The sequence below is a fragment of the Taudactylus pleione genome, unplaced genomic scaffold, assembly GCF_031769625.1.
Source record: "Taudactylus pleione unplaced genomic scaffold, aTauple2 ptg000270l, whole genome shotgun sequence".
Classification (NCBI taxonomy): Eukaryota; Metazoa; Chordata; class Amphibia; order Anura; family Myobatrachidae; genus Taudactylus; species Taudactylus pleione.
In genome coordinates, this window is record NW_028284672.1 from 10,938,949 (window position 1) to 10,960,940 (window position 21,992).

Genomic DNA, 21,992 nt, shown 5'->3' on the forward strand with positions numbered 1-21,992 from the left:
CATGACTGCCATTGTGATTGGTCGCTGATCCAGCAATGGTTTGGACTCCCCACACCTCGCACTGCTAGGACAGGATATAGTACAGCACGGACTGCAAGACTTACCCTCTAGCGGCACAGCTCCCAGCTTTCCCCCTCAGCCCTATAGTCTGGAGGGAGTATCACTTCCTGGTCACAGGGTCACCTTGGCTGGGGGACTGGGCAACATGGCGGCTGTGATGCGAGTGGGCGCCCTGTGCCGGGGAGGCAGAGGTGAGCACGGTTGTGTATGCTTGTTATTGCTGCCTGCTTATACTATAACGAGGTGCACGGGTATAGGAGAAAGTAAGTTTGGCATGTCCCCATTAGTATTAGTGGGCTGTACTAGACGCTTTATATCCGTACCTCTTGTTATCTGCAGCTCCTTTTAATACGTCCCTGAGGGGGGTGCATCAAACCTTCCACATGCGGGGACGTTTCCCATAGCAACCAATCAGATCATGGCTATCATTTTATAGAATCTACTAGATAAATGACAGCTAGAAGCTGATTGGTCGATATGGGCAGCACCTCCACCTGTCATCTAGAATGTTTGATATATCTCCTCTTGTTGCTTCTTACCATAAACCCCCAGATCTGTTCCCAGCGCTCCATGTCCCACATACAGGGCCTGATATAGAGCTGAATACAAGTTGGATGTTATTTACACGCTGAAAAATACCACTCTTCCAATACTACCCACATCAGGAAATGCGCCGAGCTCTACCCCAGTCACATAGGTTATGACCGCATCAGGCAAAGCCCATCTGCCCGTGGTCGCATCCCATGTGACAATGCCAGGGAAGTGGTTAAAAATAAGCAATATTATGTCCAGTGTATAATAAACTTTTCCAAATTATACTCATATGCAGTTCTCAATGTTATAACACCCTCAACCAACCATCTCTTTATACAGCACCACTGACCCGCATGTAATGCACTTCCCCAACGCCATTGTTCAACATGTTAATGAAGAAAAAAAAACATATTGCAATATGCACGTCTACTCTGACAAATCACTCCAGCCCAGTAAAAGAAGGGGGAAAGCCAGTAGCATAGCTAAACCTGCTTGTCAGCATTCTAGTGTACATTATTCAGCCTGATAGGAGCTGTAGCCCTCTCCTATGAGTTAGATAGGGTTCTACCCTTTTCCCAATGTGGCAGTCTGCATTGTGTGCCGATGGGATGTAGTTTGGAAGCCGACAGTCTAAATCCCGACCGCCGGCTTCCAGACTTTCTAATCCCGGCGTGGTACTAATGACAGGCGTCTAAATCTAGACGCCTGTCATTAACCAGACGCCGGAAGATCGACGCCCGGCATCGCGAACGAAGTGATGCCGGGTGCGGACAGCCGTGGGGGGGACTTAGCGGTAGGCACAACCCCCCTCCCCCCCCCGGCAGGTTAGGGTTAGGCTAGGGGAAGGGAGGGTTAGGGTTAGGCACCCCCAGGGGGAGGGGAGTTTTAGGCACCCCCTCGGGGGACTTAGGTTTAGGCGGCGGGGAAGGGGGAGGTTAGGGTTAGGCACTTGGGGGAGAGGTTAGGGTTACGCACCCCTAAGGGAGGGTTAGGGGGGGGAATTAGGTTAGCGATACTTACCTTAGGGACGATCAGGATTTTCACCCTTGCCGGGCAGCCGCTGTCGGGATTTGAACCGCTGGACATGCGTCCGGCGGTAATACCTACTACACCTGTGCCGATCTTCTTAAGTCATGTCTGTGCACATTTTTCCGCACTATATTCTTTTTTGTTCACTTGCCCCTGATATTAGCAGTCCTCATTCCATCTCCTCTCTATATCTTCTCTGTTTAGTTATTCAGACAATAAATGTCACAAGCTTGCAGCCAAGGCCAATGATTGCGTAAGGAAATTAATTTCCTAACACTTATTAAAACGTGGAAAGACAAAGTTTGAAGCTCGCACAGGATAAACATAGAATTATACCCCTAAGTTATTAACACTAACTACAGTAGGGATGTTTGCATAATCAAAATCAACTTGAGGTAGTATTAAACACCAATAGTTGTGCATAAATAGTGGGTTGGTGGTGCTCCCCCGAGTCAGAGAGTGAAGTAAATATTGAAAGAGAAAAGAAGACTCATTGTTGGGGGCACTCTTATAAAGCGGTACAGGATTCTGAGCAATGTTAAAATATAACCTTTATTCTAAAGCCTATAAAATATGTAGGATTTAAGAAAATCCAAGGAGTAATGTATATAAGAATAATACAAATATTACACAAACAAAAAACATATGACATACATTGCATAAGTGAGTATGCAGACTCCTATATAAATTCAATTTCAAAAGAAAAAGACTTGAAAAATGCTTGTTATGTATCAATACACAATTCACTATTACAAATGAGTCGTATCAAAGAAAGAATTTTTATCTCAGTGAAAGTGAGTGACAATCAGCGAATTTGTAGAAAAGAGAATTATTTTACAAATCTGTAATTGATATATGATCAATGAAATATGTGAAAACCAAGTTGGTTTTATTCTATAATCAGCAACAATGTTGCGGTTTAGTCCCCACCTTTATATTTCTTGCATATAGTGTTTAGACAATAATGAAGTATCTTAGCACAATAATAATGCAGTCATAATAAAAAGTCAGCTTTTGCCCAACACTGGAGTGGAAAAAATATGTAATATCAGCAATTATTAAAATGTGTAATTTATATGTAATTTGAAAAACAATTGATCTGAACTAATACCTAACAAGCATATTATTTGCTAGCAAAAACCAAATGATCCTCAAACTGCAGCAATATTGTTTTTCATATATCTTTGTTTATAACAACAGTGTTAACAGACAGACAAATGCTTCACAGCAAACCCCATCCCAAATTACATAATTACAACAATCTATTATGCCCACAGATCATATAATATATGTGCAACCAATGGAGAGAGCCAATGAAAAGCTGCTAGCTAGTAGTGGCGACCGTCATCCTCATCAGTGTGTATTCGCCATCACACACTTGCAAATGATACACCTACTGACAGACCTATCTGTGTCTCCATGTGCCTACGGTGTGATTACATGAACATGTGCTTACTTTACACGGGCTGCGTTTGATGGCACCTTCCTTCCCCTTCACGTGTGTAAGAATCTGACAGTGTCAGTTCTGCATCCAGGGGTAGGAGTACACTTTTTTATTTATTTTATCTTTTTTCCCCCTTTCATTGTGTGCATGCGCAGTACAAATGTGCATATTCTACACAGTATTTACCAACTTCGGTCCTAAGGGAGCCCTAGCAGTGCATGTTTTCCAGCTCTCTTCACTAAAGTGAAATAATTAGTGCCACATTTTAAAATATTTATTCAGTGATGAATACACCTGTGCTTCAGCATGGAATATGGAAAACATGCACTGTTATGCTAAACAAACAAGCGTATGCCCAATTCGTCATCAGCCCTACTGTGTTTGTACTATGCATGCATGCCAAGTTACCAATCTCTGTCTGCAAGACTAGAGGGATATCTCCTACATAACGTGGTACTCTGCTGCAACAGAGGGGTGAAAAAATTACTTAAGCATAAAGTTTCCAGTTATTTCAGTTGCCAGTGCAGAGCCTTTGATATAAAGCACTAGTATATTGTGCTCTGTGAATGCCGGGATGAGGGCTCTCTTCTTCTTTCCCACCTCTACACCTTAGGCCAGTGGTTCCCAAACTTTTTTGAATCACGGCGCCCTAGAGTATCAGCATTGTTTTCACGGCACCCCTAAGCCAAAAGTTTGTTATTGAGAAATTCAAAAAAATGTAGTAAAGTGAAGTAAATTGTGCTGACATGTCATCCTTAGGCTGAGTTATGTGGTGGAGGACAGGTTTGCGCTTCTTTTTGTCCACATATTTACATTTACTTTGACCATAAATAATTGATTTGGTGCAGGACCACCAACCTGAGGCACTCCTGCAAGTGTCCCGAGGCACCCAAGGTGCCACGGTGCCGGGTTTGGGAACCACTGCCTTAGGCCGTAATTCCTTGCTCTCTGTTCCCTCACAGTGGGAGTCATTAGTGGGGGGGGGGCTGCAACTATGCATGTTAATCTCAGGACATGCGATCATTTTTATATAGCTAAGAATGTCAAATTGTGCTCTATACTAGCTCATTAAAGTTGTCACCAAAGCAATTCCAATAATAATTGTCTAATTGGATCATCATCTATTATCTGACGTTTGGGAAAATGTGGTCGGACTGCTATTGGGCAGTGTGCACATTCACCTGCAGACAGCACTGACTGTTTGGCACATGGGATTGAAGATCTGTATGTCATCCAATTTAGTTACCTATATACAATGTCTTGCAAAAGTATTCACCCCCCTTGGTTTTTTCCCTTTTTTGTTAATTACAACCTGTAATTTTCTTCTTTTTTTTTTTTATCTGAATTTTATGTGATGGATCTGCACAAAATAGTCTAATTTGGTGAAGTGAAATGAGAAAAATTATATATAAAAAAGAATCTGAAAATTCTGAAAATTGGCATGTGCATATGTAATCACCCCCTTTGCTATGAAGCCCCTCAAAAGTTCTGGTGCAACCAATTACCTTCAGATGTCACATAATTAGTGAAATGAAGTCCACCTGTGTGAAATCTAAGTGTCACATGATCTGTCAGTATGAACACACCTTTTCTGAAAGGCCCCAGAGGCTGCAACACCATTAAGCAAGAGGCATCAAACAATGAAGGAATTCGTATGTAATACCGCCGGCTGCATGGCCGGCAGTTCGATTCCCAGCAGCGTCAGGCCGACAGTGGAACAGATCCCGGCAGTGGCAGCCCGACAGCGCTGGAAATCCCGATTGTCCCTAGGTAAGTATTAACTAACCTACCCCCCTAACCCTCCCTTAGGGGTGCCTAACCCTAACCTCCCCCCCAAGTGCCTAAACCTAACCCCCCCCTCTTGCCCTGCTACCTAACCCTCCCCCCACCCCCCCTGCGGCGCCCTGCTCGCGGCGCCTGGCATCCCTTCAATCGGGATGCCGGTCTCCCGGCGTCGGTAAAATGAGCGGCGTCTACATCTAGATGCCGGGCATTTCACCCTCGCCGGGATATGACAGTCGGGAAGCCGGCTGTCGGTATAATGTCAGCCGGCTTCCCGATTGCATCCCCACCATGAAGACTAAGGAGCTCTCCAAACAAGTCAGGGTCAAAGTTGTTGAGAAGTACAATTCTGGGTTGGGGTATAAAAAAAATATCCAAATCTTTGATGATTCCCCGGAGCACCATCAAATCCATCATCATGAAAGGACATGGTACCACAACAAACCTGCCAAGAGAGGGCTGCCCACCAAAACTCATAGACTGGGCAAGGAGGGCATTAATCAGAAAGGCAGCACAGAGACCAAAGATAACCCTGAAGGAGCTGCAAAGTTCCACAGCAGAGACTGGTGTATCTGTGCATGTGACCACAATAAGCCGTGCACTCCATAGAGCTGGGCTTTCTGGAAGAGTGGCCAGAAAAAAGCCATTACTTAGTGATAAAAATAAGAAGAAACAATTTAAGTTTGCCAAAAGGTATGTGGGCAACTCCCCAAATGTATGGAGGAAGGTGCTCTGGTTAGTTGAGATTAAAATGTAACTTTTTGGCCACCAAGGAAAACGCTATGTCTGACGCAAACTCAACACATTATTATTATTATTACTACTACAGTACCAGTTATTTATATAGCGCACACATATTCCGCAGCGCTTTTACAGAGAGTATTTGTACATTCACATCAGTCCCTGCCCCAGTGGAGCTTACAATCTAAATTCCCTATCACATGCTCACACACATACACACTAGGGTTAATTTTGTTACGATCCAATTAACCTACCAGTATATTTTTTGGAGTGTGGCAGGAAACCGGAGCACCCAGAGGAAACCCACACAAGCAACACATCCCATCATCCCAAGAACACCATCCCCACAGTGAAACACGGTGGTGGCAGCATCATGCTGTGGGGATGTTTTTCAGCAGCAGGGACTGGGAAACTGATTTGAGTCGAGGGAAAGATGGATGGTGCTAAATACAGGGATATTCTTGAGCAAAACCTGTTTCAGTCTGCCTGTGATTTGAGACTGGGACGGAGGTTCACCTTCCAGCAGGACAATGACCCGAAGCATACTACCAAAGCAACACTCGAGTGGTTTAAGGGGAAACATTTAAATGTGTTGGAATGGCCTAATCAAAGCCCAGATTTCAATCCAATTGAGAATATGTGGTCTGACTTGTAGATTGCTGTTCACAAGCGGAAACCATCCAACATGGAGCTGGAGCAGTTTTGCCTTGAGGAATGGGCAAAAATCCCAGGGGCAAGATGTGGCAAGCTCATAGAGACTTATCCAAAGCGACTTGCAGCTGTAATTGCCGCAAAAGGTGGCTCGACAAAGTACTGACTTTAGGGGGGTGAATAGTTATGCACGCTGAAGTTTTCTGTTATGTTGTCCTAAATGTTGTTATGTTGTCACAATATAACAACAACTTCACAGTTGTAGGCATGTTCTGTGAATGAAATAATGCATACCTTCAAACAGTCCATTTTAATTCCAGGTTGTGAGGCAACAAAACTTGAAAAATGAATACTTTTGCAAGGCACTGTATGTGTGTGGCTAAACTGCATATTGATTGGTACTTGGGTGGCAGCATCGATACTTGTGTCTCCATTAAGCGATGCTAAGGGCCAGTGGTTGGTTAACAATGGTGAGTTATCCCAAAGTGGACAATCCCTTTAACCTGTCAGAGAGAAGCTGCTATAGTTATCATGGCGTACATAAAAGTATGAGCGTTTTCTATATGTATTACATTCAGTTAAGCACAAAAAAATATACAGAGAGAAGAAAATATTTGAGTTATCCCTGTAGATGCACATACCACATTCAGGATCTCTCATTTTAAATGGACCATACTGTTCCCCTCCACAAGCTGTTCCTGTAAATTGGGACACAAGTCAATTCATAATTCCCATAAATTAGCTGAATAACAATTTCCGTAGAAGAAAAGACCTATTGAAAGACAGGATGGGGGATACACAAGGCAGTGTGTATTGTGTAATGCTAACAATCCATGGAATATATGTATAAAATTAATTGGGCATGGCCAGGATGTCTAGTGCACATAAGGTTATTGAGCTGTAAAGAGAGAAAAAAAACTCATTGTCTCCCAGTCATCCATCAATGGCAGAAATCCATTGGTCCACTGCCATCGATGGCAAAACTAGTTGACATCGGCCATCCATCATCGATGTTTTGGAAACGTCGATGGCCATCCCTACTGATTACCACCGACGGCACAAATCCGAAACCTGCATAATGCACATATGAGGCATGAAGGTAAATGTATTTATTTATGTTGGCATTAGCCTGGCTTGTCCCTCCAACATATTTATTAAATATTTTTATTATTATTATTAATATTAACCTTAATTTATATGGCACTACATGTGTGGTCCACAGTTCCGTACAGAGGGCCTGATTCAGACCCGCTCCCGACCGCATAGCGTAGTGTTCACTCTAGCTCCGGCGGCAGGCAGGGCGCCGGAGCTAGAGAGGGCAACTTTGTGCGCGCGCCCAAAAAGGGGGCGTGGTCATGAAAAGGGGGCGTGTCTATAAGACGCGTCCCCTTTTCGTCATACTTGGGGGCATGCCCGGCACTTACGGACATGCCGGACAGCCCCCAAGCAATGGAGACAGGGGGAATAGATGCCGGGCGCATGCGCCCGGTTTCTATTCTCCGGCGGTGACCGGGTCACCGCACATTTCTCCACCCGCGGGACACTGCGTCCCGCAGGTGAAGAGGGCACCCGCAGGCTGTGTGGGCAGGGCGCTTTATGCTCTCCTTCTGGAGGGCAGGGTGCATTTTGCCCTCCAGAAGGAGGGCAGGGCGCCACGCCCCGCTAAAAAAGCCTATAGCGCTCGCAAGCGGGTCGATGGTGGGGTACTGTGCACGCGCCACACGCATGCGCAAGCCCCGGTGCGAGAGAGAAATTGTCTCGCTCCGGGACTCACTACAAAAGGGGCGGCTGACTATGTTGATCGACAGCTCGTCCCGTTTTGTAGGCGGAGAGGGGGGGTAGCTACACAAACGGAGGCGTTCCCGAAGGAACGCCTGCCGTTTGTGGGAGGCACCACTGACATCACCAGTCATGTCAGTGGAGAGCTTCCTGCTCTGTTAGAGCAGGAAGCTCTCTGGGGCTTGCGACGGACGAGACCCTACCACAACGGTGTCGTCGCAAGCCCCGATAATCGCGATGGTTGCAACCATCACCTGGCCGCCCGCAAAAGCTGTGGGTGGTCACCCACAGCTTAGCGAGTGGCTAGGAGGCCGCAACAAAAAAAAAAAAACGCCCTGATTCAGAGCGAGCGCTCTTAAAGAGCGTCCGGCTCTGAATCAGATCCAGAGGGCAGACAACATGACAGTACAATGCAGTAAACAAATAACACGGCAACTCACAACACAGCAACTGAATGGGTCTCGGGATGAAAGGGGTTTATTCAGTGCAAGCTGAAACCTGTGTTGATTAGCATGTATGTATCTAACAGGCTGTTAGAGGTGTGACGGAGGAGCGGCGTCAAGGAGCAGGTGTAGTTGGTGAGCATGAGTTGTAGGTGGTTAGAACAGGAGGGAAGAGGGCCCTGTTCATTCAAGCTTACAATCTAAAGCAGGGGTGGGCAATAAGCAGCCCTCCAGCTGTTGTTGAACTACGTACACATCCCATTATGCCGTGTAACAGTTTTAGAATAGCCAAATAGTAAAACTGTGGCAGGGTGTGCTGGGTTGTGGTGTTCTACAACAGCTGGGGGGCTGATTATTGCTCACCCCTAATCTAAAGGGAGGGAGGCAAACAGACAGACATATGGTGGTGGGACCTGAGTAAGGGAGTCTGAGGGCAGGAGTGGTAGAGATGGAGGATGGAAAGGGTGAGACAGATTACTTGGTGAAATGGTAAGGTGGAGGACTGGTACGCTTTTAAGAACAGGTGACCGTTTGAAAGTATTGAGACTAGGGGATAGTCTGAGAACGAGGGTGATCGTTCCAGTGGAACAGGGCAACATGGAACAAATCTTGGATTTGGTTGTGAGCTGTGGTTACCAGGAGAGGATAGGCGGCGGTCATTGGCCGACCGGAGAGGGAGTACTTATGTAGGGAGTTCGGAATGGCCTTGAACGTGAGGGTGAGGAGTCTTTCTACTTCAGGGTCCATAGGGGTCCACAGGGTGACCTTGGGGTATAGCTGGATCCTCGGGCACCACGGAGTTAAAGCTTTTAGCTGCTCCCAGGATGCACTTGGGTCCAACCTCCCCTATACCCCGCCCCCGAGCCACAGGCACCTCAGTTTAAGATGGTGCCCGGCCGGAGTCTGGTCACCCTGCGGGGGGGGGGGGGCTGCAGGAGCAGCCCCCTAAAGCTTTTTATTTTAACTTAGTTTAATTTTTACTATAAGTTTTTTCTCTAGAGCAGCAGCGATGGGCTGTCTGTACAGACGCCCGGGCTGTCTGTACAGACGCCCACGCTGCCGCTCCATCTCCCTGCTGGCGCCGCGACGCCAGCACTGAACTGGGGATCGCGGCGGGGGAAGCCAGAGTCTGTACTAGCCGGACTCTGGTTTCCCCCGGGACTGCTGCCGGAAGACGCCGGGGAGATCAAGGTAAGCCGTGCACCGCTAGCGGTGCTGCGCGGGTTCCTTTTAAATGCAGTCCCATGCCCCCGGTCTAGGGGACAGACCGGGGGCGCTAGCGGTGGCGGCGGGCCCCCCCTCCAGCGGAGGCATACCCCGCCAGACCACTAGACCACCAGGGTAAATTAAGCGGCAAGCGGGATGCCGGCAACCCGGGGGTTAAATATGCTAGCCAGGGGAGGAAGCCTTCCCTGTCTAGCGGCTCCTCCCCTTAGCTCAGCGCGCCTTTCAGCTAGTAGTCTGGCGTCGCTGAGCTGCAGATACTCGGGCCACTCCTCCTCTGAGGTCTCTGGGGGCCATTTTCTTCAAGTGGCAGCGCATATACTCTCAGGGAGCACGCGGACCGGTCCCCCTGTGTACCTCTCCCCCGACAAGTACAGTGTACACAGCACTATAGCCCTCCCAGACACTGAATCTGGGAGGTTGATTGTAGTGGAAAGGTGCAGTGAGTATATCTTCTCTGCATGGTATGTGACTTTTGCTAGTGCTGCCTGTCTGTGTCTTTTTTCTACTTACTGTCAGCCTATACCTATCCCTTTCCTTCTCCTACAAGCCCTACAGGTGTGCGGGGGAAGGGTGTTTCTACAGACCTCACCTATATAAATCACGTATTTGTGAGGTCCGTCACATACAGTTGTGTGCTACACATTACCATATTGTGGGCTGTTGTTCAGCACACTGGTGAGTGCGCACGTTTTCTTCCTAAGTCATGTCTGAGGAGGAGATTGAGCACTCCGGGGCTCCGGTATTGTTCTCCTGCAGGCGCTGTTCTGTAGGAGTGGATAGGGAGGATTTGTCACAGGACGGCCTGTGCGGACAGTGCCAGGCGCTCCCTGGTATGTCTAAACCTCCCATGTCGCAGGAGCCACCATGGGTGATGTTTTCCCAGGTGCTGGTGTCCATCGCGGACCGTCTGTCGGTCCCGACTGCCGCCCCTACTAGGGCGTTGCCCCAGCCTGCCATCCCCCATTCCCCGGGTGTCCCACAATTATTGCAGACTCCCCCGGGGTCTCAGCCTGTTGGTCCCTATGAGGGGTTGCCAATGTATATTCAGTCCACCCCTGTGGCGCAGCAGGCTGTGGTGCCGTTTCAGGCTCCTGTGGCAGCTCCTCCACCCTGGGTGGATGCGCTTTCCCACACTGTCCAAGATTTGGCGGCAGCATCTTCGGCTTTTCAGTCGATGTTGCGCAGTGACGTGCCCTCCAGGGCGTCTAAACGCTCAGTCATGGCGCAGGCTGCGCATCTTTCGGATTCTGAGGGGTCCTCGGATGATGGTGAGGTGCAGGATGTCTCAGCCTCAGATGTCTCAGTCCAGGAGGTAGACACTAAGCCTTCCATCAATGTGCGGGCTCTGGTTAAGGCGGTGCAGGCCATTCTTCTGATTGAGGATGAGGCACCCGCTCCCAAGTCGAGGTATCCTAGTTTTAAAAAAGCTAAGGTTACTTCTGCAGCGTTCCCCTTGTCTGATCAGTTGACTGATCACATGGCGGTGGCCTGGCGGACACCCAGTAAGCGTTTCCTGCCACAGAAACGCTTGGCGTCCAATTATCCATTCCCGGAAGCGCATTGTAAGAAATGGGAAACTCCGCCTGCAGTCGATTCCCATGTAACACGCCTCATCAGGAGTGCTACTTTGCCATTGCCGTCTATATCCTCGCTGAAGGATCCTACGGACAGGAAGGTGGAGACTTGTCTAAAGTCTATTTATTCTCTCTCAGGGGCTGTAGCCCGGCCGTCCATGGCCATCTCCTGGGTGGCCAAGGCCATTGAGGGGTGGGCCAACGCCTTGGAGGACACGTTTACGGATGAAGCTCCGGACGTCCAGAGGGCGTTGTTAGGACAGATGAGAGATGCCGCCTCCTACATTGGAGAAGCATCGTTGGATGCTAGCCTGTTGACCTCTAGGGTTTCGGCGGCAGCAGTATCTGCTCGTAGATCCTTGTGGTTGCGGTCTTGGAGAGCAGACGCGGATTCAAAGAAAGGCTTGGAGGCCTTACCTTTTAATGGAGAATTACTATTTGGTCCGGACCTGGACAAAATAGTGGATACCCTGGCAAAATCCAAGTCAGCCTTCCTCCAGCTACTACACCTGCTAAGGTCCGGAGCTCGGCCTTTCGTTCCTTTCGGGTTCAGGGCAAGGCAAAGGGTCAGTCCTTCCCGAGGCAGTCCGCACCCAAGACCGCCTCAAAGCCAAAGAAGCAAGCCTGGAGTGCTAGGCGCCCTTCTTCCAAGCAAGAAGATAAGCCTTCTGCGTGATGGGACGGGCCTCCCTCTGGGGGACTCCAGAGTGGGAGGCCGACTTCTTCAATTCGCCCAGTGCTGGCACAATACCACCACGGATGCCTGGGTGCGAGAAGAGGTCTCCCAGGGGTACGCCCTGTCTTTTCGGCACAGGCCGCCTTGCCAGTGTTTTTGCGCAAGTCCTTCTCAGGACAAAACCAAGGCCTTGCAGGTTCAGGAAGCCATAGAGGCCTTGCTGACGGCGGGGGTCATTATACCCGTACCACAGTCTCAACGTGGGATGGGGTATTACTCTACGCTGTTTCTGGTGCAGAAACCCAATGGCTCTCATCGCCCCATCCTCAATTTGAAGTCCCTGAACAGGTTTCTCAGGGTTCCCAAATTCAGGATGGAAACTTTGCGTTCCATCATTCTGGCGATGGAACCGGGGGACTATATGGTCTCCCTGGATATCCAGGATGCCTACCTCCATGTGCCTATAGCAACATCGCACCAACTGTTTCTGCAGTTTGCTATTCTCCACAACCACTACAAATTCAGGGCTCTACCCTTTGGTCTCTCCACGGCACCAAGGGTATTTACCAAGGTGATGGCGGTCATGGCGGCTCACCTTCGGAGCCAGGGAATACGGTTGCTACCGTATCTAGACGACCTCCTCTTGCTGGCAAGCTCCCCGGAGGTACTGATCCAACATCTCCACCTGACGGTCGCTTGTCTACAGGCGCACGGCTGGTTGATCAACTGGAAGAAGTCCTCCCTCATCCCATCACAGCGGATGGTTCATTTGGGGGCCCTGCTGGACTCTCGTCAGCAACGGATTTTTCTGACTCCAGAGAAGGTCTCCTCCTTACAGCTGCGGATTCACAGTTGTCTGAGCAGTGGCAGAGTGTCGGTGCACTCAGCGATGAGAGTTTTGGGGTCCATGGTGTCGGCATTCGACATGGTGGAGTTTGCCCAGTTCCATTCCAGGCCCCTGCAGGGGCTGATTCTTTCGGAATGGAACGGATTGCCACACAGGATCCGCTCTCAGATGCTGGTGTTGTCCTCGGAGGTGCGTCTGTCCCTAGCCTGGTGGCTGCAGACGGCTCATCTCCTAGAGGGGCGCCCCTTTTGGATCCCGGAATGGGTTCTGCTCACGACAGATGCCAGTCTCCGTGGTTGGGGGGCAGTGACAGGCTCCTTGTCACTTCAGGGTCGTTGGTCGGCGGAGGAAGCGATTCTTCCCATCAACATCCTGGAATTGCGGGCAGTATACAGAGCCCTGCAGTCGTCCGGCACCGCTCTTCACGGAAGGGCCGTTCAGGTGCAGTCAGACAACGCCACCACGGTGGCGTACATCAATCACCAGGGAGGGACTCGCAGTCGAGCTGCGATGTCGGAGGTGTCCCGCGTCCTGGCTTGGGCGGAGCGCTATCTTCCAGCTCTCTCGGCAGTTTTCATCCCAGGAGTCCTCAATTGGGAGGCAGACTTCCTCAGCCGTTACGACGTGCATCCCGGGGAATGGTCGCTTCATCCAGAGGTATTCCAACTACTCGTGGACAAGTGGGGGCTGCCAGATCTGGACCTGATGGCGTCCCGTCACAATCACAAGCTGCCTGTGTACGGGTCAAGGACAAGGGACGCAGGCGCAAGTCTGATAGACGCGCTGTCGGTGAAATGGCTGTTTCAACTGGCTTACTTGTTCCCTCCGATATCTCTGCTGCCTCGGGTCCTGCGCAAGTGAGTGGTTCCAGCGCAGGATCGCTGCTATGCCGGACGTACACACCTTTTTCCAGGGAGTTTTGAGAATCCAGCCTCCCTTTGTGCCACCTGTGGCCCCGTGGGATTTGGCGGTGGTTCTTCGGGCCTTACAGGGTCCGCCTTTTGAGCCCTTGGAGTCAGTGGAGCTCAAGTGGCTAACTTTTAAAACTGTTTTCCTCTTTGAAATTGCTTCTGCCAGGAGGGTTTCAGATTTGGGGGCGCTTTCTTGTCGTCCCCCTTTTCTGATTTTTCATCAGGACAGAGCGGTGCTTCGCACTCATCCTGATTTCCTGCCTAAGGTGGTTTCCAGGTTCCACATTAATCAGGAAATTGTTGTACCAGCCTTTCAGTCGCCTGATCTTTCGGCTGGGGAGACTTCATTAGACGTTGTCCGTGCACTCCAGGTTTATGTGGACCGGACTAGTTCTGTGAGGAAGTCGGATTCTTTGTTTATCCTCTTTGGTTTTCACAAGAGGGGTTGGCCTGCCAACAAACAGACTCTAGCCCGTTGGCTTCGTTCTGTTATTATTGAGGCTTATATGCAGGAGGGTTTACCTGTTCCAGCCTCTGTTAAGGCTCATTCCACTCGGTCTGTGGGCCCTTCTTGGGCTGCTAGCCGTGGCGCCTCTGCTGTTCAGCTCTGTAAGGCGGCCACCTGGTCTTCCATTCAGACCTTTTTGAGGTTCTATGCGTTTGACACCTTTGCCTCTCAGGATGCATCCTTTGGGCACCGGTTTCTCCTATCAGCACAGGAGCGTCCCCGCCCTTAGTTGGACTGCTTTGGGACATCCCCAAGGTCACCCTGTGGACCCCTATGGACCCTGAAGTAGAAAACAAGAGATATGGTAAGAACTTACCTTTTGTTATCTCTGTTTCTACGAAGTCCATAGGGTCCACAGGGCACCCGCCCTGACGCACCTGGCTTCATATGGGCTCTGTGACTGGTCACCGGTTTTCCGTCTCCCATTTCTGTGAGTATGGTTCTTGTGTGTTCCAGTCTTCCTTCTCTCTGTTTCGTCTCCTCCTCCGGCCTGGGCTGCTTACCAACTGAGGTGCCTGTGGCTCGGGGGCGGGGTATAGGGGAGGTTGGACCCAAGTGCATCCTGGGAGCAGCTAAAAGCTTTAACTCCGTGGTGCACGAGGATCCAGGATCCAGCTATACCCCAAGGTCACCCTGTGGACCCTATGGACTTCGTAGAAACAGAGATAACAAAGGTAAGTTCTTACCATATCTCTTGTTTTACCAAGCTCTTAGCTACTCCTTTGTGCATGCAGCTTTAAACAAGTTAGTTTTTATCAGTAATTAGGTAGTTATATGGCAATATACTTTGCAGAGTAAATTTCACAGTTACATTATCTGTATTATTTAGTTCAGTATTAGGGCTTATTTATAGATTTATATTTAGTAGTAGGTCTTTACTTGCTACTTGAATTCTTAGTGGCCTATAGGTGTAGTTAAACCTTCTTTACTGTCTAATTATGTTTATTTTTGTTTTAATGCAGTTATATCTTCTTCTTTCAGCTTTTGCTGTTGGTAAATCGTTCCTGACCAGACCAGCGGCGATTTTGCCACAAGATCGCCTCTCATTACAAGTTTTCCCCATCCACGTTTCCCCAAATCGTCATGGTATGCCAGAAGAATCACCTCTGCAAACGTCCTGTGGTTTATTTGTTGTGCACATCTAATCAGTCTACTCTTCTCTTGCTGAGTGTTTAAAATGGCTTACAGATTATAACAATTATGCTATTGTATTGCAAAAATGTTACACAGACTATCCAGGTTCATCCAGTGCTCTAACACCCTTCAGTTTCAGCCGATAGCTCATGCTCAGCTCGTTTGTGTGAGCTTATGTCGTTGGTCCTATGACCAGAAGAAAAGTATCAGTGGTCTGGATTAAAGATTATATCGCAGGGAAGGTTTATCGTTCTATGGGGCTGATACAGAGTTGTGCGCAGACTCGATGGTTTGTGTACAACTCTGATGTTTGAAGATCTGCACATGCGCAAGATCTGTACTTCACAGTACCCACACGCCGCAGCCTGATTGGCATGCTCCAGCCGTTTGGGGGCGGAGCTGGGGAAGCATCAAGCGTCATCCCAGAAAACCAGTTGTGTATCTATCTGACCCTTTTCTGGGCGGTGTGAAGCAAGTGGCTGCGTCCTTGTACTCAGCTTAACTGGCTTCAGTTGCCTGATCACACTGGCCATCCTGAGTAACCCCAGATGACCGATGGTCACGCAGAGTGATCAGATGCTGCGACCTCGGACCACAGAAGCCATCAGGAGGCCTCTTTACACAAGGCACCTCCCGTGGCATTAGCATATTTTAGCACAGCAGCTGCCCCCAAATGACGACGCTGCAGTTCTAATAGCAGTTGTGTTGGTCCAAGGTATGTTGCCATAGAATTCACAATCACCGTGCTTGGTCTGAAGTCATTGCTCATCAAGTTGGAGTGGTATTCTTGGGTATTTTAGAAAGTAAACATTCTTTAAACAAAAGGAAAAAGACATACTATATTACATATGCGATAACCATCACCATGATCCTGGGAAGCTATGAAGCTTGGTGTCATCATTTCCTGTGTTACTATTATTGTACAGGTTAACATTGTAAACTAATGAACTTCCCTCTCTGCTGTTTGCCTGCTGATGAATTGAACCGTCTGACTACATATCTTAGCTTCCCTAAATCATGCAAACTCCCCCATTGTCTTCTGTCCTGTCAGCTGGTCTGTCAGCTACTGCTGCTACCACAGCTCTCTTTGCTTTCCTGGACACCGTCCCCTTCTGCCTGCTGCTCTGCTGTATGCATTCCTATCAGTACAGTACATGAGGCACAGGGGTGGGTACGGGATGCCGGCGGTCAGGATCCTAGCAGTCAGATTCCCGACGCTGGCATCCCAACTGGGTCACAATCCTGACAGAAGGAGGTAAGTATACTACCCTTTCCCTAACCCTTCCTACCCGCAGGCTAAACCTATCCCCCCTTTCCCCCACACCTCCTGCTGCCACTCCCTCTAGTGTCTACCCCTAACCCTCCCCCTAACCACAATTATTACCGTCAGGATACTGGCACCCGGGATACTGACTGGTGTCGGTATTCTGGCATCAGCCAGGATAATAACTACATCCCGAATCATTGCTAGGTATAGATGGGGGGAGATTAGAGAGAAGGGAAGTGCCAATCTGTAGAGCACACAATACCGCTGATACAGAATTATCAATGCTAAACTTTGATTATTGGCTGAAGATAAATATTGTTAGAGAAACATTGACCAGCATGACAGGGCTGTATATTATTACAGTGCAGCATAGAGTTACAACTATTTTGTCCTATTTTTTTTTTTCAGCAGGGTCTAAAGCCGCATCCTTACACTGGACAAGTGAGAGAGCAGTAAGTGTGGTCCTGCTAGGCCTTATACCTGCAGCTTATATGTATCCTGGAGCTGCTATGGACTACTCACTTGCTGCAGCCCTCACCCTCCATGGGCACTGGTAAGGAAAATTCACGTGACCCGCAGAGAGGGCCTGATTCAGACTTGGGAATAGAGAGAGACATAGCACTGAACTGTGAACCTGAACAAACCATATTGCAATGCAAGGGGTGTAAATACATACATTTTTTTTTTGCATGTGGGGTAAAGAAAGAATAGGTACTATTCTTTATTCATGGCTGTGTTCTTAGGCAAAACATCCTCCAAGAGCAACTTCTCATGCCAACAGTAAAGCATCCTGAGACCATTCATGTGTGGGGTTGCTACTCAGGCAAAATTGTGAGTGAGCCCACTCCCTTGACTAAGTCCACAGCCATGAATAAGGAATGGCACCAAAACATCCTCCAAGAGCAACTTCTCCCACACATCCAAGAACAGTTTGGTGATGAACAATGCCTTTTCCAGCATGATGGAGCACCTTGCCATAAGGCAAAAGTGATAACTAAGTGGCTCGGGGAACAAAACATCGAAATTCTGGGTCCATCGCCAGGAAACTCCCCAGACCTTAATCCCATTGAGAACTTGTGGTCAATCCTCAAGAGGCGGATGGACAAGCAAAAACCCACAAATTCTGACAAACTCCAAGCATTGATTAGGCAAGAATGGGCGGCCATCAGTCAGTATGTGGCCCAGAATTTGATTGACAGCATGTCAGGGCGAATTGCAGAAGTCTTGAAAAAGAAGGGTCAACACTGCATATATTGACTCTTTGCATAAACTTAATATAATTTTCAATAAAATCCTTTGACACTTAGGAAATGTTTGTAATGTTACTTCAGTATACCATAGTAACATCTGACAAAAAGGTCTAAAAACACTGAAGCAGCAAACTTTGTGAAAACCAATACTGGTGTCATTCCCAAAACTTTTGGCCATGACTGTATATCTGGATGACTCAACATGGAGAGCTGTAGTTATAAAGAGGACAACATACCGTGCCTTTTCTCCAGTCTTCATCTACAAACTAGAGGACAGGCATTGTATACACTGTTATATACACATCTGTAAAAAAAAAAGTGTTACAGAAAGTATACCACACTACAGTGTACAATTCTAACAAGATTTCTACGTACCTACCCCACCATACTGTGATGTTTTATGTTCTAGTCTTCTCCTAAAATTCAGCATTTTCAGCCTCATTTGTGACCTCAATGAATCTTGAATATACAAAACCGAGATGTCTGGTCCATTTAAAGGTATATGTCAAGACCCGATCTCTGCCAGGTCTTATCTGATGCAAAAGTTTGAGTCCTTTGGCAGAGTGACAATGACCATGCACCTCTACGCACAGAAAGCAATGTGAAATGCATCATCTCCGCATGTTTATTTTATTTCAATAATCACAGTCTGCAAAATGAAAGCTTGCTTTGGCACTACTCCATACTTCCCAATGGGCACTCTCAATACGTCCATCTCCAAGATTTGGCTTCTGCTCCTCAGCCATCATTCTCAGTAAACGTAAGAGTTTCAGGGCTATATTTATGAAGCGGTGGACTGTATTAGCCGCCACTTCTCGGATGGTTTTAAGATGAAAATTTAAAGCGGCACTAACATTGTGTATAGCACAGTGGACTTTACACTTAATGTTTGTGCCGCTTTAAATTTTCAGCTAAAAGCCGCTGCTTAGTATATACTGTGTAGACTTTTCTTTGTATCTTGGCTCACGCTGGGACCAAAGCTGATTTCTAACTCTCCCAAGCTGTTTTGTGCTTCATAAATGAGCTCTGCTAAAAGATAAAATTATATGGTGACATCTGTGTTATTGAAAGTTGTCTAAGCTGTATCCCTTTTTTGTTTTTAAGGGGATTTGGGCAAGTGGTGACTGACTACGTTCACGGAGAGCCAAAGGTCAAGCTAGCCAAAATCGGACTGCTCGCTCTCTCGTCCTTGACATTTGCCGGCCTGTGTTACTTCAACTACAATGATGTCGGCATCTGCAAAGCAGTCGCCATGCTCTGGAGTCTGTAAATGATCAGCAGATGAATGTATATCAACACCATAGTTTTATACGGTAGAGGGGACAATACAATGGACAGTAACTGTAACCACTTGACATACTGTGGAGTGGAGATTCGTACATTTAATCGTTTCAGGACTGGACTGGGCTAATGTGGTGTATTCTACAACAAAACCCTCCGCACACTATTGCATACAAGCATTTAATGAGGCTAAATCATGCCACAAAAATGGTAAAGTAGTGGATTGCTACTATTTCCTATAGGTACAATTCGTAGATTGAAGAGCATGAACGTGCTCTATAAGTTACAGTACCGATTTCTGTTCATTGCAGGAGAACCTTACAAAATATATAATTCATATTTTATTTCATTTGTCAGAGTTTAGTCACATTTTTCTACTGGCTTCACGTCTTAAGTTGAAGTCCCAAATAGGATGGACTGCCAAGTAAAAATAAAAGATCGGTTGTGCCAGGCTGATCAATCTAATCAACATAAATTTGTGTTTTCCAAATGAAGGCATCAGTACATTGCGCTGTCTGCAATTGTACTTTAATAATTGTGTTATTATTGCATTAAATAAACTTGTTAACACAGTTAGAGCGTTTATTTGCAATGTTAATTGTGCCTGGAAGACATTATATAATGCTTGAATAAAGAATAAGTTATTTGCAACCGAAGCATTGTTACTACATTCATAATCACGGTTGTGTATAAGGCTTAGTTTGTGCTGTGTGTACAGTGTATTCCTGGCAATATGTGTTGCTTTAAATAGTTGCAGTAATTTATATCAAAATTTAGAAGTGCAAGTTGCGCATCTCAACATTAAGTGGTGTAATATCCTGTTGTAAAGAGCTAACAGTCTAATTTGTTATTTCTGTTTGAACGCATGCATTTTATTTATGTTTAAACTGCAGGACTTGCATGTTTTACACTTAGGGCCGTATTCAATCTGAGGCGAAAAGTCAGTTTCCGCGTGTTTTTGGCGGAAACTTTTCGCCAATGATGTCTTTTTCGCCTGTTTGACTTTTACCCTGTATTCAATTTGAAATACTTTCCGCCTACAATGTAATAGGCGAAAAAGTTTCGCCTATGAATAGCAGGCAGAAAAAAGTGCAGAATTGGGGTTTTGGGGTGCAACGTTGCGGGAACCCCCTGTGCAGCCTTCAGACAGACCAAAGGTAATCTGCATCAAAAAATTTTAAAAATACTTAAGGACACCCCAAAAAATTACTTTGAAAAAGGGGGCAAAAAAAATAAATGTTGGGGTACAAACTTAGAAACTAGCAAACGTGACTCTGGGGGGGGTCCCCAAGTATGCCCCAAGTGTTTTTTTGGTTGCAGGTGGATTTTTCACGATTTTTCAACTTCACTTTAGCAACTTTTAAATATGCTGACCCTCATTTTCAAGTACCAGAATTTGCTGGGATAAGTTATTTTCTGGAAAAAAAGCTACTTACTATTCTGCATCACGTATAGATAAACGCTATTTAGCAGCTATTGAGGCCGTTTAAAATCACCAAATACCTTCAGCAAGCCAAATCGGAGAGTAGCATAGCTAACCCCTATGTCAGAGCATCTTTTGGGGGGCTGTCAGGCTGATTTCCCCAAAAATGACAGTACTTTCCGCCTGTTTCAGTTTCGCCGGGTCTCGTTTTCGCGTACTTCCATATTGAATACGGGGTAAAGCAGGGACGGCCGCGATACTTTTCCGCCTGCAGAACAGGCGAAGTAGGCGGAAAATCTGGGCCGCGAAAAAGTATTGCGGCTCGGCTCAAATTGAATACGGGCCTTAGACGTGCTCTCTCCTATGTAACGGATAGAGATTTCCCTGAGGATGTCCGCCTTTCCTTCTGTGAGCTTAGCCTGGAAGATGATTATTATTGAAGATGATATTATTAAATAGGAAAGCTGTATTCAGTGGTATTAAGAGGGGTTGAGCTAATTTAAGCCTCGGTCACTATGAGCTCATAATTCTTTAATATCTACCTGCTAATGGAGGTGAAGGGCACCGGAAAAATGAGTTGTAAAAATATTAATAGCACTGTTGGTAATGCTTAGAGATTTTGTTCATATACAATGAAACATTTTTTAGAGCTTCTACATATATGTAAAATATCACAACCAATAAGCCTGGGATAATTTTAGTTTTTGTTTGGCTTCATCACTGCAAATGTCTGTGTACTAAGGAGCGGATTCAGAGATGTATGATTACCCGATGGTTAGTGCACATCTCCAATTGTTAGAGGACTGCGCATGCACAGGATCTGTACTGCCCATGTGCAGCCCTCCATCTCCGAGCCTGCTCGCAGTGCCTCCTAGCTGCAGCCTGGTTGGCAGGCTGTGGCATTTGGGAGGCGGAGCGGGGGCGTTCCTGGGCAGAGTTCCAGGAAAGAAGGGTGTGTCGCCCCCGTTTTCCGCCAGGGTCTGGGTCGGTGGGCGCCGCTATCCTGTCCTCGCAAGTTGCCAGGCGGTCAGCTCTAGCTATCACTGCCTGGCCAAAGGGGTAACCATTGCGTTCCCATGCAAGGGGGGGTGACTCTTTTCTACAGACACCCCCTGCTACATTTGCATCATAGATGGACGGAATTGCACATCTGCATGCGTGCTGCTCTGCAATTCCATCTATCCATCTCTGAATCAGGCCTTAAGGCAAATATGAATAGAGAGGGGTTACATTTCCATGCATAATTGCCTCCTCTGGGCTACTTTGCAGCGTCATCTGCCGGGGTGCGATCCTGGAGGATAAGTTGGGCCAGAGTAAGGATACACGCTCAAGGCAACAAGGTTAATCATTTCCAAGCAGCACATGCACCGCACTCTCCCCTCCTCCCTGCTCCTTTATCTGCCATCTCCGCAGTGGTGGCGATCGGCTCAA

At 47.4% G+C, this 21,992-nt stretch overlaps 1 protein-coding gene across 2 annotated transcripts; it reads left to right on the forward strand.

Annotated features, from left to right (window-relative positions):
• The first annotated feature begins 14 nt into the window (after positions 1-14).
• SDHD (succinate dehydrogenase complex subunit D) lies at positions 15-19,789 on the forward strand. Of its 2 annotated transcripts, none has more exons than XM_088481388.1 (4): positions 15-251; positions 15,188-15,292; positions 17,019-17,160; positions 18,962-19,789. In XM_088481388.1, exons 1-4 carry the CDS (start codon positions 206-208, stop codon positions 19,125-19,127), a joined length of 459 nt encoding a protein of 152 aa, XP_088337514.1. In that variant the 5' UTR covers positions 15-205; the 3' UTR covers positions 19,128-19,789. The 2 variants fall into 2 exon arrangements, with proteins under 2 accessions (XP_088337514.1, XP_088337513.1); XM_088481387.1 differs by having other exon boundaries at positions 20-251; positions 17,016-17,160.
• Positions 19,790-21,992: the final 2,203 nt, after the last annotated feature.